Raw genomic sequence first — 19,100 nt, forward strand, 5'->3', positions numbered from 1 at the left:
GCTGTCAGCAGTCACAAGATACTTGTGGCCAAAGTATTTTCTTTTGCTGCAGGGAATTAACAGGAAGACTGTATATTCCAGTAATCATTTTGCTTCCAACATTATTTTCCGTAATCCAGCCTGAAGTTTTTTGCAGTAAACAATTTCTTACTCAAAAATAAAGATACATAATTTTTGGAATGTATTTTGCCTTACTTTTATTTTCTATAACATGTAGCACCCTGGGGTTTAGCTAGGAGCTCCTCACAAATTTACTTACCAAGAGTAGTTATCTTGGTCGATTGATAGAGATCTATTGATTTCTGCTTAAGTTTGGCCTTGTTGTGCTTTTCTCTTCTACCACTAGGTGGCCGGGTGCTTGGTGGCACTAGATACGAGAAGGGCAACCCAAGGTCACATTATGGGTATATGGGCTGTTGTTGTTACCTGTTTTAGCTTTCCAATGCTGCTTACTGCAATAGCCAGCTATAGGTGAGGGTGGTGGCAAGTTTTTTGTTATCACGTTGGTGTTTGTATTGGTCCAGCAACGCACCAACACCTTTGCAGCCATTGTGCTACTTGCTGGGTGTTTGGAGTGCTCCTGTACCTTTAAGAAGGGGTTAGGCTCTACTTCAGTCCACCTGCCCTCATTTATCCATCAGAATGCATGTGCTTCCACTGTGGGGATACTCATATTTAAGCGTTAGGACCACAGATACCAGGGTGCCGTGATGAGGCTCTGTGGCTTACGCATGCATTTGCAAATGCGTGTGGACTAAACCCCTGTTTTTAATGCATACTGTTAGACAGGTTAATTCGGTTGTCTGTGAGCTGGTTGGTAAGTAGGCTTGGGTTTTTTTCCTGGGCATTCCCCAGGCCTTGTTGTTATGGATATATGGGACATCTCAGCCAATGGGCAGGGGCTTTCGGGTGAGGTCAGGTGATCTATGTTCTGTGCCACCTGGACGGCTGTCTGGGTGGACGTGTGTCGTACGCCCCGGGCTGCTGAGCCGGAGATTGGGCCTATTCCTGGGCATTTGGTTGCTAGGCTGTGTGAGGGCCTGTCCAGAAGAAAAGAGAGCAGCGCAGGGTTGGGATTGGGGCTTGTGGTCCAACCAAAAGTGATGGTTCTGCCGGCCAGAGAACCTGTTGTGGTCGGAGGTAGAAGGGAAGCTGTTGCCACGAAGGGACCAACCACCTTTACTAGGGACCCCAGTGGGTAACTGAAGCAAGTACTGGAACCACATTCTCACCGAGCACGGTGGAGAATCGAGAAACTTCAGGCGGTGATCAAGTCAGGGACCCAACCCGCAGAGAAGCTTGCAAAGCAGCCTTGTGAGTTTAGCCAGGGACCTCGCCAGTTAGCAGGGGTGAAGCTTGAGAAGTATCTGGAGTGCCAAGCTAGGGATCCAGCAGGGAAGCGTGGGTGACGCTTGAGGAGATACCACCGCAAACCTTGGAGGAGCTCAAGGGATTCAGTGTCAGTGAATCAAAGGGTCTAGTGAGAGACCGGGAGCTCAGTGTTGAAGAACTACAAGAGGCAGTTGTAGTGGAACTGAAAGGACTGTTATGTTTGAGTTAGTAACTGTTAAAGACTGTTACCATAGGAGAGAGCATTCCTGCATGTGCAGAAGTGGTGCCTTGCTGGGGCCTTTCCCTGAAGTCTTGGAGTCTGCCAATTGAATCTATAATTACTTAAGGGTGTCCTGGCCCTAACCCTCTTTCCCCCAAAAATACAAAAAGGACTGTCAAAATAAATAAAACCTCTTTTACAGACACATCCAAGAAGTGTCTGGCGCCCAATGACTTTCACCATCTTTGCACCCTCTATGCCTCACAACCCACTACATATTGAAGGATTTCTGCTATCTTTGGCCTTGGAGGTCCTCATTAGACTGGACAAGGCCGGAGACCTTGCTACAAACATATTTAAACCATTTTATAATGAGCTTACTAATATACAAAGTAAAGGAAGGAAAGTGGAAATTGTGCATTTCTGAAATATACCAATCCTTATAATGTCTATATAACACTGATCTAGGAATAGAGTATTAAGAGTTTTGTAAGCAAAAATAAAAATAATTTCAGAAGATCATTCAAAATGAATAATGTATCATGTATGTCTGATTACATCTGGTTTCAGTGCATTGTATTCCAGCCATTTCCAATTTGTTTACCTGAACCTACCGATATAAAAAAGACAGAATCTGCATGAAACTGAGCAGTGAAATTCAGAGTTCCTCTTGATTATGTAAAGGGCAAACTTAACTGGATTACGGTCAATGATAAACTCACTCATACACTTCATAACAACACTAAGAATTTGGATAAAATATAGGATCCCTGGATCCAATATATTTTTCGGCTCCCTAATGAGCCCCGGTCTGACCCTCCTCTCCCTTTCTTTTTCTTTCTTCATTGTGATTTTGCTTCTCTTTTTTCTGTTGCTTAGTCTTGTTTGTACCAGGTTGTCTTCAGGGCCTTATATGGTTCTGCTTTTGACGGTATTCTTAGAAATAGGTGTAGGGCTTTCTCATTATTCCTATCCACTACTTCCCCCGCACCCTCCCTATCTCCCCATACTATGCATTTATTCCTGTACCTTTTAATACCTGGTTGAAATCCAAGTTACTTATTAGAATTGGTATGTTTCTGGTCCCTTGTGGATTATGCCCATGTTTCCTGCCTTCTGATAATGATACTCTTTTTTGATATCAAAATACTTACCTGAGAACATCCCATTGCTAATGTTTGTCTCTTTGACGATGGTCTCTTTATTATCTTTGTTTTTACTGTATGGATTACAGTATCTCACAAAAGTGAGTACACCACTCACATTTTTGTAAATATTTTATTATATCTTTTCATGTGACAACACTGAAGAAATTACACTACAATGTAAAGTAGTGAGTGTACAGCTTGTATAACAGTGTAAATTTGCTGTCCCCTCAAAATAACTCAACATACAGCCATTAATGTTTAAACTGCTGGCAACAAAAGTGAGTACACCCCTAAGTGAAAATGTCCAAATTGGGCCCAATTAGCCATTTTCCCTCCCCAGTGTCATGTGACTCATTAGTGTTACAAAGTCTCAGGTGTGAATGGGGAGCAGGTGTGTTAAAAATGGTGTTATCGCTCTCACACTCATACTGGTCACGGGAAGTTCAACATGGCACCCCATGGCAAAAAACTCTAACACTGAGAACCGAGCGATCAAACACAGCCGATCGCTTGGTTCTCGGAGCTCCCTGAGCAGAGGTCTGGGGACTGTCACTCACCGCTCTCTGCTCTGCCCCCCCCCCCCGCACTAACTGGAGCACTGGACTGTTGAGGGGGTGGGAGCGGCCGGTTTAAGCTCCCAGCGGTCCAGGCATGTGGGTGGATCCCAACATCAACCGACTGCGGGCTTCAGGCTGCTGTCTGGTGAAAACAGGTCACAATGAACTGCACTCCTGTTATCCACAGGAGAAGTACAGCCAAACAAGCTTTGGCTGTACTTCTCCTTTAAGTCTAAGGGATGAGGAATTAGGTGTAATACTCACCTTTTTCCTTGTTCCAGCACTCTCCACCGCTCTCTCACACTTCAGGTTGTGGCCAGGCTCTTGCTGTCCTTATGTACATTGCAGGATTGGTCCAGCATTATACAACATGACATCAGAATGCGACAGCTGGCTGGAGAACCTTTTCAGAAGAGATTTTGGGGAACCACTAGAACAGGATGGAGGAAGACTGTTGGTGTAAAGAATAAGGTAAAGCAGTACAGCTTTTTCTTCTAACCCTTCACCTAAAGCACACTCCTAAAATTACTCCCCCCACCCCCAAAATGTGAAAAGATCATTTTTTGGGGGCTTTTTTTAATATGATTTTTAAAAATGTTCCTACTCCAGCCCCACCACCCTAATGTAACATCGGGGAGGTTGCATGAACCAGAAGGGACAACTGGCTTTCGATGGCATCAAGGAAGAAGACTGCGACATGGGGCTGGGCTATGGCAGTGGGGCAATATATATTGGAACAGAACAAAGCTTGATTCGCTGGGCAGGTAAGTATGTGAATTGAGGACAACTTAGCATAACAGGTTAATAAAAAGAATGGGGGTGATGTTCCACTTTAACAAGCATTTAACCCAGTTTGGAAGGGGCACACTACAAGGGTAGATTTTTTTGTATTTCCTATGAGTCCAGCTTTAAGTACCCCAAAGCAGTGGGAGCAACAGTAACCATAAACAGAGCTTTCCCAAAATGTTAAAAAATCTCTGTGATTGATTGATAATCTCAGCCACTCCAAGCATCAATTCATCAAACAAATGGAACAAAAGTTTGTGGGGCATCATTGTTGTATAGCAATTCAAACACAAAATGGTAATTTTCCCACTTTCTTAGAGCAAGATCTGCTCTTGAAGGCCCCTCTCAGGCATTTGTACTTGCTTGTTACTTAAAGTAGAACTATAGGCAAAACTTTTTTTTCCGTTTTGGCCAAAGCAAGGGAGGGTTATAACCACTGTCAGATTTTTTTTCGCCATCTGTCTCCCATTGGGGAGATTTCCTTTTATTTGCTGTCCCATAGCCAAGCAGGAAGTGAAAGGAAATCCCTGCAAATTAAGGGAATTCCTTGGGGACCCCAAGGTCAACAGTGTGAATGTCCCCTTTGGAAGATTTCCCCTCTATTACTTTTCTGAGTACAACCTAAAATTTGGGATTTTCTTTTACTTTCTCTTTTAATATTAATGGTAAACAGGACAAATAGAGAGGGTGAATCTCATTAACGGGGACACAGACAGCAATAAAAACCAGGTGTTTTAACCCCTCTGCACACTATGCAAAACTAAAAAAAAAAGTGTTGCCTTTAGTTATACTTTAATATGTGCAGCAGATCATACATCCACTAGTTGTCACAGAACACATGTATATCCTTTGGTTTATAAATTTACAAGATTTTTAAAGCCTTCATAAGTGAAAGGAGGGATCTTGGGAACACAAGACCCTGTTTTGGACATACAAGCCATTTGGTTAACATCACATGAACTGTAATCCTGTTCACTCTGAAAAAAAACACTATCTGGAGAGTAGACAGAGGGATCGATGTCAAAATAGTTGTAGGGCCTGAGAAAGAACCCAACACCATTTCCTGGAGTGGCAGTGTTTGGAAGGTCCTCCGAGTGGGGTATATGAAGAAATCCAACTGTAATCCAAGCCACCAAATCCTGTGGAAGAGACATGTCAGTGAGAACTGTACTATACTGATAAATGCTTCATAAGATACTGAGCAGAACCAGACTAAGGAAGTTACTAGAATTAACATTGTAGACTTTTAGCCCTTTGTATTCAAATCCATCCTGGTAAACCTCATATTTCCCATTAAAACATAATGAATGTCTTAAACAAAACCAGTATTGATTTAAATGGAAAGTTATTAAATCATATAGATATTTACTACTTTGATATACTCTCTTTTGGAATTAAAATATTAACATGTTAAAACAGAGCTTGTGGTGCAATGCAAGTCCCAAATATGCTGTCGTCCACCGCATATCCCCCCCCCCCAACTACTTTTCTAAATTGCCTGCTAACAGTTGGTCCATAAGATACCAATTAAAAAAAATTGATATGATTTTTTACCTACCTTACCCCAATCTTTCATGTACGGTGCCTAGGTGTCCGTGGCGTCGAGCTGCTTCTTCCAGCGAGATTATGGAGAATACAGAGCAACCCAAATATCGTGAGAAGACATCTTTGCAATAGAATTGAGTGTCCACTCATGAGATTTAGGTTACTCATCTTTTCCTAGTGCAGAGCATGTTTTTTTTTTTTTTTTTGCATGACCTCTTCCACAGTTATTGGAATTTTGATGGGGTTTGGATAAAGTAGAGAAGGGATAAACTCTTATCAGGTTCATTTGCCTGTGTCTCATTGGGGAGGTTTCCCTTTGCCTTTAAATATACTTTAGTTTATCCTGAGATATTCACTACCTTAACAAAGAGAATTTCCAGAGTTGTTAAGTCACCAGTCTTAAGTCCAAAATTAGCACAGATTTAGCAGTACAGTGGAACCTTGGATTGCGAGTAACGCGGTTTACGAGCGTTTCGCAATATAAGCTTTTTTTAAAAAAAAATTCTGACTCGCTTTGCAAGCATTGTCCAAGCGGGATTCCAGCTGCTGGGGTATGCTGTACAGCATTTGGCCAGAGGTGCAGGGGTGCCATAGACGCTCAGAGATGCTCGAAGACACTCGAAGACACTCGGAAACACTCCGTTCCTGAGTCTCTCCAAGCATCTCCGAGTGGTCTCTGAGGGTCTCCGAGTGTGTCCCACGCCCCCGCACCTCTGGCCACATGCGGTACTGCATAGACAAGCAGTGGCTGTGGAACGGATTATCTGAGTTTCCATTATTTCCTATGGGGAAACTTACTTTGCTATACGAGTGCTTTGGATTACAAGCCTTCTTCTGGAACGAATTATGCTCGTAATCCAAGGTATTTCTGTACAGGCAGTCCCCGAGTTACAAACATCTGGCTTACATACCACTCATTATTACAAACAGAAGGAGACAACAGGAAGTTAGAGGAAATCTACCCCAAGGAAGGTAAATTCACTGCTGTACGAGTTATCATGGAAAAAAAAGAGGTCTCCACTGAAGCTTTATTACTAATTATTGTTTCCACAACAACCCAAAATTTTCTAAATCTAACTGTCACAGGGGCAGAAAGTGAGGTGAAATCTTCTGAACAGGAGCACAGACAGCAAAACAAACCTTACAGGGGTGTAACTGCCAGCCTTGCAATGCCTCATGGGACTAGTATTTCCGCAACAGCTGGAGAGCTGCCAGTTTGACACCCGTGTGCTGCATAAATCATCTGCCCTTACTTAAATTGGCCACAGCCAAAACTGCTAGAGGGTGTTTTTCAAAGTGATCTCTCAGCAAAATAAAGCATGAATGGATTGGGGGCGGGGTAGGTTGTTGCTTTGAATAGTAAAAATAAATGAAATAGCGTTTTTGGTTTGTGGTGCTCAAATGCAGTGTATTTCTGCTTAAGCCCCTGTTTACACTGGTGCGACTTAGCAAATCGCATGACAAGTCGCACCCTATTGCCAGCAATGGAACCGTTCATATCGCCGTGACTCATGTTGCCGAAATTATGAAAAAGGTTCCTGCACTACTTTGTACCGATTTCATTGCCACTTGCATAGACTTCTGTTAAATGAAGTCGCAATAAAATCAGCAGTGCAAATCGCAGTGATGTGCGGCTTTGAAATTTCGCTGAAGTAGTTGCGATTTTAAAGCCACACCGGTGTGAACCAGGGCTTAAGGACAAAACTTGCCAAAAGATCAATACCATAAAGATCATGTCAAAATATTTCAGTTTAGCATTGTTGCTTACACATTGAATCAAATACTAACTTCCCATTTTTCTAAGGGACTCCAGATACCCAACATCCTTCAAAATGGTCTATGCTACAGTAAAATATAATGCAGAATATACATATTGTACATGGCTGGTCATTCCACCTTGCAGACATAGTATTGAGGAATAAACTATTGAAAGATATCTGAGCAACGGATATAAGAAGCTGCCTGTGTTCACCTAGAACAGAAATATCTATGTGCAGACCATACAGGGGCTTTTACCTACTGACAATGGGCCCTGGGATTTGAGGGAGCTATACGAATTCAGGAAGATGTCCTGTTATATAATGCAAGATGACATTACCATATTTAACAGTCAAGGAAGCCATGATGGTCTCTGCCAACTTGAAACTCAGTGAGAAGATGGATGTGAAAAGAAAGCTGGTTAATATGATTTGGACAGCCAGGAGTATTCTTGAATACTGGTGCCGAACTGTCTGAGTGGGCACTGACACCTAGGCTTGTCTAAGCAACTAAGTGTTAATTAGCTTACTGTTTATGTTTAATGCCTTGCCAAACGCTGCACGCCGATATACGTCAACACAATGGCAGCGGTGGGCAAATGGGCATACCTGTACATCCCCTTTATTTGGCGCCATGTACAGCGTGACCGTGCCCGTGGGACCGGCGGACTCGATGTCCGCCGGTCTCCCGCCGATCGTGTCACGGAGCCGCAGAATGGGGAAGTGCCTATGTAATTTCCCCATTCTGCCTTGTGACATGACAGAGATCACTGCTCCCTGTCATCGGGAGCAGTGATCTCTGTCATGTGAGTTGTAGCCCACCCCCCACAGTTAGAATCACTCCCTAGGACACACTTAACCCCTTCATCGCCCCCTAGTGTTTAACCCCTTCCCTGCCAGTGTAATTTACACAGTAATCAGTGCATTTTTATAGCACTGATCGCTGTATAAATGACAATGGTCCCAAAATAGTGTCAAAAGTGTCTGATGTGTCCGCCATAATGTCGCAGTCACGATAAAAATCACAGATCGTCGCCATTACTAATAAAAAAAATATTTATAATGAAAATGCCATAAATCTATCCCCTATTTAACTTTTGCACAAACCAATCAATATACACCTATTGCAATTTTTTTTTACCAAAAATATGTAGAAGAATATATATCGGCCTAAACTGAGGAAAAAAATATTTTTTTTATATATTTTTGGGGGATATTTATTATAGCAAAAAGTTAAAAATATTTGCTTTTATTTTTTTTTTTAATAGCGCAAAAAATAAAAACCGCAGATGTGATCAAATACCACCAAAAGAAAGCTCTATTTGTGGGAAAAAAGGACATTAATTTTGTTTGGGTGCAACGTCGCACGACCGCACAATTGTCAGTTAAAGTGACCCAGTGCCAAATCGCAAAAAGTGCTCTGGTCAGGAAGGGGGTAAAATCTTCCGGGGCTGAAGCGGTTAAGTTAGCTGTTCATTAATTGTACTGACATTACTGTTTACAGTTTGCTTTGTTTAGGATATTGTGATTAAGCTTGTCAGGAATGAGGCAAGTACCAGTCTTGCCAATATCGCTGCCTTTCTTCGCAAATGCGCGGTAGAGCGGCACTCCGGCGCATCCCTGGGCACAATACAGCGAAACGGCTAATGCGCGTGCGCAATTTGGCCAAACGGCTAATGTTTGTGTGCAATTCAGCGGACGGCGAACGTGCGTACGCAATAGTGCGCACAACATGAGCCTCCCACTGGCCTATAAAAGCCACTCTGTGCCATTACCAAATTGCTGGTTTGTCTTTCAGCTTCCCGTATGTTTCCTGCTTGTATCCTGATTCTTGATTACCTTTTGTGACCCGGATTGACCTTGACCTGCTCTGATCTCTTCCTGCATCTGACCCTCGGCTTGCCTCTCGGACTTCTCCACTTGCTTCCTGTGTTTGACCCTCGGCCTGTCTACGGATATTGCTTCCTGTATCCAGTGATTGACCCTCAGCCTGCTCCTGGACTTTGCTATTGTCTTCAGTGCTCGACCCCTGGCTTGCTCACAGACTTTGCTTCCAGTTACCTGTGTTTGACCCTCGGCCTGTTTACAGACTTTGCTATCAATCTTCAGTACTAAGTCATCAGCCTGCTGACAGACCTGCTAACAGTCCTTTGCACTAGACTGTGTTTGCCTATCTAGAGACTCTTACTAGTCAGCGGTGTTTGACCCCCAGCCTGTTGTTGGATCAGCTGTTTATCCTCCTTCTTGAGCTTCAGCATCTTCCAGTCCTGCACATCTGTCTCCCTGCTGGTGACCTTCACGCAAGACCTGCCCAGCCTGCTGGTGACTTGTGCCTCTTTGTGCCCTTCACCCCCTGTACCATCTCCAGGAGTGGAGTGCGCTTAGTCGCAAGAGGTTACCGCTCTCAGCATCTCGGCCTCGGTGAGTACCCTTATCTGACAAAGCTCTTACCTGATGTGTGATATTCTGTATGAATTTACAATAAAGTCAGTTCCAGTGTGCACCTAAGCTAGTGTTGTCTAGTTCTGGGGTGCAATTCTCAGCTATAATACTTGGTTCTTGGTTCCAGAGTGGAGGAAGCTGTATCTTGGTAGAGGCACCCAGGCTAGGTGCCAGACAGTCCATCACAATCTACTTGGATAAAGTCAGCCTTTCAAATAACTTCAACTCACCTGATCTTGAATATTCTCATCATTGATGAATTCGGAGAAAGTTACACTAGGAGTCCAAGGGTCATTTTGATTGAAGATGGAACTGCTCTCAGATTCTTCTTCTTTACGCTTGGTCACTGCTAGCTTGTACCTTATTGGAAATAAAAAGTTTTTTACCATGCTTGACAATTGTTTTACAGTTTTATTCAAAGTGGTTTTCAGTGCTGTTTTGTGATTACTGTGCTTTTAGTCTTCATTGAATGGGCCTAGAGCAGGTAAAAAAAATTGCATTACCTGTATGCTTGCATCATTTGTTCATGATGCAGATCTTGAACCTATCTAGCATATCACACACTATCAGTCAAGGCGTACTGTGTCATCCTAGTTTGCCGTGCTCATTGAACATCCAAGTGTAGCACCCCTGCCCTGGGCTGGCTAAATTTGGTGTATTGCTCTGCTGTAACCAGCTAAGCTGTAATTTACTTTTAAGATCTGATCAGGTTTATCCCTGATTGCTTCTGCCTGCCTCTGGAAAAGTGTTCAAGAAATAGTGTGGGAGAATCAGTCATTGGATTAGGAATATTTATCTGATCTTAGCCAACTGTTGGGTGGCTGACCCATAAGATGTGGCTGGGGGGAAGATAAATGTTTGGGAGGGTATGATCAGAGCTCTCTCTCCTGGGGTCTCTCCACCTGGGAGGCAGCCTGTGTGTGATGCAGAGAAGCTACTGCTGCTAGGCATGTTTGACCATTCTTCCAGAAGCGCATTTGTGAGGTTAGGCACTGATGTGGAAGAGAAGGTCGCATGCAGTCTCTGCTCTAATTCATCCCAAAGGTGTTCTATCAAGTTGAGATCAGGACTATGTATAGACCGATCAAGTTCCTCTACCCCAAACTTACTCATCCATGTCTTTATGGACCTTGCTTTGTGCACTGGTGCGCAGTCATGTTTGAACAGGAAGGGGACATCCCCAAACTGATCTTACAAAGTTGAGAGCATGAAATTGTCCAAAATGTCCTGATATGCTGACACCTTAAGGCTACTTTCCCACTGAGCGCCTGTGCCTTTAGCGCTAAAGCACTGCTTGTTTTTGCGGTGCTTTTGCGGCGCTTTTGCAGCAATTTTTGGCCGCTAGCGGGGAGCTTTGTACCAAAAAAATGGTATTTTGCGGCGCTTTCAAATTGCTTTTTGGCGCTTTGAAAGCTCTGCCCATTCATTGCAATGGGCAGGGCATTTTGGGAGCGCTATTTACAGTACTCCTAAATCGCCCCAAAAATGCTGCTTGCAGGACTTTTTGTAACGTCACACAAGAGCACCGCCCCAGTGTGAAAAGATACACTGCAATGAATTGGAGGCGGTTTTCAGGTGCTTTCAGAGCCTATTTCTAGTGCTAAAATGCCTGAAAACTGCCTCAGTGTGAAAGTAGCCAAAGAGTTCTATTCACTGGAACTAAGGGGCCAAGCTCAACCCCTAAAAACAACCCCACACCATAATCTCCCCTCCACCAAATGATTTGGACCAGTGCACAAAGCAAGGTGCATAAAGACATAGAGAAGTGAGTTTGGGGTGGAGGAACTTGAGTGGCCTGCAGAGTCCTGACCTCAAACCGATCGAACACCTTTGGTATGAATTAGAGTGGAGACTGTGAGCCAGGCCTTCTTGTCCAACATCAGTGCCTGACCTCACAAATGCGTTTCTGGAAGAATGGTCAAACATTCCCATAGACACACTCCTAAACCTTGTGGACAGCCTTCCTAGAAGAGTTGAAGCTGTTATAGCTGCAAAGGGTGGGCCAACTCAATACTTAACCCTACTTCTTGTTGAGAAGGGTTTCAATACTGTTGTAAAGAGTATCTTGATACATTTTGTTTTATGTATACAATTGCAATAAAGTATATTATCTATTATCTACGGACTAAGACTGGGATGCCAACACTTTTGGTAATATATTGTACCAATGTGTTGAAACTCCTGCACTGGCTATTGTTTAAACTACTACGTATTTAAAGTACTAACGTATGAAAACTCCTGCATTGGCTATTGCCTAAACTTCTGTGCAACAGTAAGATAAATCTATGCGAACAGTTCACTAAGGATTTTTACAAAAAATTTTTTAAAGTGACCTTAAATGATAAGAGTTATGCCCCGTACACACGGTCGGATTTTCCGACGGAAAATGTGTGATAGGATCTTGTTGTCGGAAATTCCGACCGTGTGTGGGCTCCATCACACATTTTCCATCGGATTTTCCGATACACAAAGTTTGAGAGCACGCTATAAAATTTGCCGACAACAAAATCCGTTGTCGGAATTTCCGATCGTGTGTACACAAATCCGACGCACAAAGTGCCATGCATGCTCAGAATAAATAAAGAGATGAAAGCTATTGGCTACTGCCCCATTTATAGTCCCGACGTACGTGTTTTACGTCACCGCGTTCAGAATGATCGGATTTTCCGACAACTTTGTGTGACCGTGTGTATGCAAGACAAGTTTGAGCCAACATCCGTCGGAAAAAATCCTAGGATTTTGTTGTCGGAATGTCCGATCAACGTCCGACCGTGTGTACGGGGCATAAGGCTTTTCGGTACAGGCTAAACTTGGCCCATTCCTTCTGTGATAATTATTTATGTAGGGTCTCACAGGACAGATAAAGTATTCCAATAATGTGTATTGGTTTCAATATGAAGACATGACTTGTGGCCTGTGGGAAAGCAGGTTTCAGAGAGAGCCGTGCAGATGCGCACGTGGGATATCACTGCAGGATACACTGACTGTCATTGGATGCTTTCCTTTAAAAAAAAAAAAGTCCAAGTATAAAGATAATGAAAAATATTACAAGCATTAAAATGTTATTGTAGAATCTTACCAAGAAATAAAAAATAAAAAAAGTGATTATCACCAAAATGCAAGTTACTTTTAATTGTATAAAAATAAACATAAAAAAACATAAAAATAAAAAATATTTAAGCACTTTTAGGCCCATAAAATAATTTTTTATGCTCCTTAGTGAGCAGCTTATTATAAAAATGTCCATTATAAATATTATGAACCTAAGGTTTTTTACAAACTTCTGGTAACCGGAAGTTCCGGAAGTTTATTTGAGGTTAAGTATAAAATAATTTGTCAAAATTAAAGCTCAAACTTTATATTGCTGAACTAAGATGAATCGCTCTGTCCTATAGCTCCATGTCGGTAAGACAGTCAATCAAAATCAGAGTTCTGTCTGTAAGTTGAGGCCCTAAGGTGCTAGAGTATTCACTGTAGAAATCCATTTGGATTCTGTTTGGGACATATTGTTTTATATAATTACCACCTCTGGGGTTTCCTTGTAATTTTTGAAGTGAAGGGAAATTGGTACCACTTCAGCTTTTCTCATGAACTTGTCTGTAGTGATCATGAAATGGGTGTTTTTCTCTTCATTCTTTCATAACCCCATATATGTATTTTCTCCTTTTCGTGATGTCACATATGTGTATTCTCATTTTTTTAACTCCCTTTATGTTCTACCCACATTGTTTTTTTTTTAAACCCCCTTTTAAATCCATCATAGTACCACCTTGAGTTCTTATCTTCTCTTTAATAGTAGGGCTTGCTGGTAAAATCTGTGTAAATTTATTGGAGCCTGTGCACAGCCGTCAACGTGCATCGCAAACTTATAGGAACTTCTATAGAATATGATTTGCGCATATTCTTTAGTAAATCAGCTCCAATTCCTTATAATGGACATTACTATTGAGTCACACAATGGCTTTGGAATGTTTCAACATCCTGAAGTGGTTATGGTTGTATGATCCATAATTTGAAATAATTTTGCTAAAACATTGTAACTATCAAAAGATAAATTTAGAAAAATGTAAGACCAAGGTGTTTATTTGTAAATGTTTTTACCACTAAATCACCCAACTTTCACCCAATATTCACAGATTTTTACATAGGCTTTGATTAAAAAATGTGTGATTCATGGGTGAAAGATGTGTGAACTTTGGGTGAAAACATTGATAAATAGTGCACTTTCATAGGGGATGCACCCTACCACTCCTCCAGCCCTAGCAGTCTTTCTTTAGATATTACAGATAGGTGTAAACACACCAAAATGTAACAGCCAAGGCATGTGGCAAGCCATGGCTTTATATACATTCTTTCAGGGCCAAATAAAGAGCATTGTGTTAAGAAAAAAACATTATCTTTGAATGGGCTGCCAATGCACCACAACACATTCATAAATTGATGTGAGTTATTGTCTTCAACAAAGCGTACCAGGCATGTGCGTTTCTAGTGTCCTGTAGTATTGGTGCATCGCTAGCAACTTTATTAGTGCATTAGGATGGCATTTAAAATGATTGTAAAGTGCTGCACAAACTGTCAGAGCTATATAAATCCTGTATAATAATTCTAATTGACATTGTACCACAGTGTATGGCAGGTGCAGTCTTCACAGACAACAATACAACTTGACATAAGTGTGGAGTGCAATTAAAAGAGAGAACTTTCTATAACCCGAATTAATGTGGGAATAAATGGTACTAAGGTAAGCTACACGTTAGGCTTCCCACAGATGAGCACACATGAGGGAGCAATGAGAAACACTGGGTAAGGGGGCCTGAATAGGCAACATGCCAGTGACCCTTTAAAGTCATATGACTAATTTCTCTAGCTCATTAAAATAACATTGCACATTATGAAACTTTAGGAATAGCTGATTCCAGTGGTGACGCTAGGGTGTGGTTTTAGGGGCTATAGCCCCAAATCTGGGGCCCAAAGCCCCAAGTCTCTCAGAGACGGCTTGGCATCTCTGCGGCAGGCAGCACCAGAGAGTGGGCAGGCAGCACGGGAGAGCCGGGCAGGGTAGAGAGCAGAGAGATGACATCATCTCTCACTGTCCACCCTGCATCACTGCTGCTCTGCTCTCACTGCGTAGCCGCAGGCAGCAGAGAGATGACATCATCTCTCACTGCCCGCCATCTCTCTGGTTACCCTGATGCAATGAGCGGCTCTCTGGGGACCCTGAGGTAAGGAGGGGCTCTCTGGGGACCCTGATGTAAGTGGGGGGCTCTCTGGGGACCCTGATGTAAGGGGGCCTTTCTGGGGACCCTGATTAAATGGGGGGGCTCTCTGGGGACCCTGATGTAAGTGGGGGCTCTCTGGGGACCCTGATGTAAGCGGGGGCTCTCTGGGGACCCTGATGTAAGGAGGGGCTCTCTGGGGACCCTGATGTAAGGGGAGGCTTTCTGGGGACCCTGATGTAAGTGGGTTTTCTCTGGGGACCCTGATTTAATGGGGGGGCTCTCTGGGGACCCTGATGTAAGTGGGGGCTCTCTGGGGACCCTGATGTAAGGGGGGGCTCTCTGGGGACCCTGATGTAAGGGGGGCTCTCTAGGGATCCTGATGTAACGATAATATATGTAATTATATATATATATATATATATATATATATATATATATATATATATATATATATAAATATTTTACACACACGTATATTATATACATGTGTATGCCCGCCCGTATGACTTTCTTTACTTCGCTGCTATGGGCTATAGCCCCACATGTTTTGTAGACCTAGCAAAGCCCCTGGCTGATTCCCTCATTTTTTCTGATCTAGGGAGTTAAGTTATTCAGGCTGGACACATCTACATGCATATATTCAGGAAAACATCTTAAATAGATCGACTCCTCTTGAACAGTGCATGGAGTGAAATTGGTCCGGTTCCTGCTGAACCGGCAGAACTTTGATCCATGTAAGGCCAGCTTTAGCTTGATCATATCTGATTTCATCATTGATTTGCTTACCACTATTCCTTACCTGGCCCATCCTATTGCATTCTCCACAGGACTTTCTTTTGGCAAAGTTTCTCCTGCAAAGCTGAGTATCTGGATTCTGTAGGAACGAGGGTGACCCCATTTGTTTGTGGAATTACTGGCAATATGGATATATCGGGGCATCTTGGCATCCTGCTCAAATGCAGCTTTATTTTCGGTCTCAAGAGTATTCCGCACCACCTTTAGCCTCTGTATCTTGACATCTGTCTGCCACGGAATGTTTAAGGGATTAAACTGCATATCTTGGGTCATAACAGAATTAGCAATGCCTATAAAAAAACATATTGTATAAATTATAAAACAGAAAGGTGTTTATTTACTGTATGAACCTATGTACTGTATATGTATTTGTGTGCCCGAAGTTCAACTGAACCCTCTTCATTTACTGTAATGAAGCCAGGCTATTTATACATGTAGCAGAAAAAATTTGGAGAAATGAGTGCGCTAAACCCAAATGTGGCAAAAAAAGCTGCTAACACTGAAACAAAGTCCAAACAAAATGTGAAAATCAAAAAGTGTAGCGCTAAATACAATAATATGACAGTAATAAACTGAAATAATAAATCATGCCAAAACATATAAATGAATGTTGTAAATATGTAAAGTGAAAGTCCAATGTGTGAACAAGAGAATGTGAAAGTTCAAATATAGAGAAAACTACTGAAAAAACATGTCCATCTAATATGTGACTTGTGAGTCCTCGATAAAAGTGATGGTGGTATAAATAATCTGTGACTGGCTGTGAAGCTGTTGAAACAAGGAAACCCTCTATCAAAAGAGTATGGGTGGGTACTCTTACTGGATAAGGTGGACCCACTTACCAGCTGTAGTGGGTCAATCAGGCTTGTGTAGGCCGTATATCTCAGGGTTAGGAGTTGGCAGAAAGAAGGTCACTCCACATGGGATGGTCCCACTCCTTGACAGTAGCAATCCAGCCGAAGTTCCTGGATGTAAATGGCTCTCAAAGAAGCATGGAACCTCCACCCAATAGGGGAGCTGTGTGGAGGTCAATGGTGTATACAAGATAGGCTCAATCAAACCAAAGTGGAGATAAAAAATGGAAAAGCTCCATGTGGTGCGGGTTAAAAATGGAGCGGTTTCTATTTAAAAGTACAATGCATTATAGCAGATGAGTACAAAAATACTGGGGATCACGAGTTAAAAAATTAGTAAAAAGCAATGTGGGGAGCAAGCGAAGCGAGCCCGACACGTTTCGTCCCAACGGACTTCAACTGGGGCTTCAACGGAGCGAATACAGAGATGGGCAACAAAGCTAATAAAAGGGTCTGGAGGATATTAGTTATGAGGAAAGGTTGCGAGCACTGAACTTATTCTCTCTGGAGAAGAGACGCTTGAGAGGGGAAATGATTTAAATTTACAAATACCGTACTGGTGACCCCACAAAAGGGATAAAACTTTTTTGCGGAAGGGAGTTTAACAAGACACGTGGCCACTCATTAAAATTAGAATAAAAGATGTTTAACCTTAAACTACGTAGAGGGTTCTTTACTGTAAGAGCGGCAAGGATGTGGAATTCCCTTCCACAGGTGGTGGTCTCAGTGGGGAGCATTGATAGTTTCAAAAAACTATTAGATAAGCACCTGAACGATCACAACATACAGGGATATACAATGTAATACTGACATATAAGCACAAACATAGGTAGGACTTGATGGACTTGTGTCATTTTTCAACCTTACCTACTATGTAACTATGTAAGATAACGGCAAAACAAGGACAGATTAGGAGTATATGGGGTATCTCAGCCAATGGGCAGGGGTTTTCTTGAATCCCTTGGCCTGCTGGGAGAACCTATATATTTTGGTGGAGTCAGGTGATTGCTGTTCTGTGCCACCTGGACGGCTGTCTTTGTGGAAGTGTGTTGTACTGCCCGGGCTGTTAGGCCAGAGTTTGGGCTTATCCCGGGCACATCTGGCTGTTAGGCTGTCTGAGGGCCTATCCAGAAGCAAAAGAGCAGCGCAGTGTTGGGATTGCGGCTTGTAGTCCAACCAGAAGTGACGGTTCTGCCAGCCGGAGAACCTGTCGTGGTCGGAGGTAGAGGGGAAGCTGCTGCCACTAAGGGACCAACCACCTTATTACCAAGGACCACAGTGAGTAGCTGAAGCAAGTACCAGAGCAGAGTTCTCACCAACTGGGGACGGTGAAGAGTCAGGAAACTTCAGGCGGTGATTAAGTCACCGACCCAGCCAGCGGAGGTGATGCTTGCAGAGCAACATTGTATGTCAAGCCAAGGACCGAGCAGGCCGGTGGGGTGAAGCTTGATAAGTGTCTAGAGTGCCAAGCTAGGGACCCAGCAGAGAAGCAGGGGTGACACTTGAGGATGATACTGCAGTGAAGATTGGAAGAGCTCAAAGGATTCAGTGGCAGTGAAACATCTAGTCTAGTGAGAGAGACTGGGAGCTCAGTGGGTTGAAGAACTACAAGAAGTGATTGTAGTGGAAGTGACGAAACCGTTACACCTTGTGTTAGGAACTGTTAAAGACTGTTGCCATAGGAGACAACATTCCTACACATGCAGATGTGGCATCTTGCTGGATGCCTTTCCCTGCATGGCTGTCTACCTGTAGAAGTCTCGGAGTCTGCTAATTAACATTGCAACTACCTAAGGGTGTCCTGGCCCTAACCCTCTCTCCCAAAGTACTGTTTAAGAGACAAAAAATCACTTTGCATTCAAGAAGTGTCTGGCGCCCATGAATCTAACTGTCATTACACCCACTATGCCTTACAACCCACTCTATATGGAAGAATGTCAGCAGTTCTTGGCTCTAAAGGTTCTCATTAGACTAGAGGAGGCCTGGGACCTTGCTACATACAGTAATAAATATGCTATTTTTTACATTTTTGTATACATTTCTATAACGCTTGCAGCATTAGTAGAGTTGGATTGACTTTCTGAACACAAGCAGCAGCCCAGCTCTCTGACACAGCCCCCTGAACACTGCTCTAATCAACAGCTCTCCTCGGATGAGTGGGAATGATTATGGTTAAAGTAGTGGTCAGGGAAGATGGTGTTGCTTAGTTGCTCTCCTATATCCTATATATTGCTCTTTAGAAAAAAGTAAAGAAAAGAGGCATATGTATTACTGTTAATGCAGCCTGCAATAGAGTAATACAATTGAACACTTAGCAACACTATTAGTTTAATAAAAGTGTGGAAATATATGTATCTATTTAACCACTTCAGCCCCTTAAGAATTTACCCCCTTCCTGACCAGAGCACTTTTTACGATACGGCACTGTGTCGCTTTAACTGACAA

The 19,100-nt window shown here is 42.8% G+C and overlaps 1 protein-coding gene across 1 annotated transcript in view; it reads right to left on the reverse strand.

The window, feature by feature from the left end:
- Window positions 1-2,814: 2,814 nt before the first annotated feature.
- The window catches only part of LOC141114382 (amine oxidase [copper-containing] 3-like), a 28,688-nt gene continuing 12,402 nt past the window's right edge, over window positions 2,815-19,100 (reverse strand). The window contains exons 2-4 of the mRNA XM_073608028.1: window positions 15,806-16,091; window positions 10,018-10,147; window positions 2,815-5,182 (exon numbers count right to left, since the gene is read on the reverse strand). Of these exons, the coding sequence (XP_073464129.1) occupies window positions 4,898-5,182; window positions 10,018-10,147; window positions 15,806-16,091 (701 nt within the window). The 3' untranslated portion in view covers window positions 2,815-4,897. The remainder of the gene's footprint in view (window positions 5,183-10,017; window positions 10,148-15,805; window positions 16,092-19,100) is intronic.

Source organism: Aquarana catesbeiana, linkage group LG12, assembly GCF_042186555.1.
Source record: "Aquarana catesbeiana isolate 2022-GZ linkage group LG12, ASM4218655v1, whole genome shotgun sequence".
Taxonomy (NCBI): domain Eukaryota; kingdom Metazoa; phylum Chordata; class Amphibia; order Anura; family Ranidae; genus Aquarana; species Aquarana catesbeiana.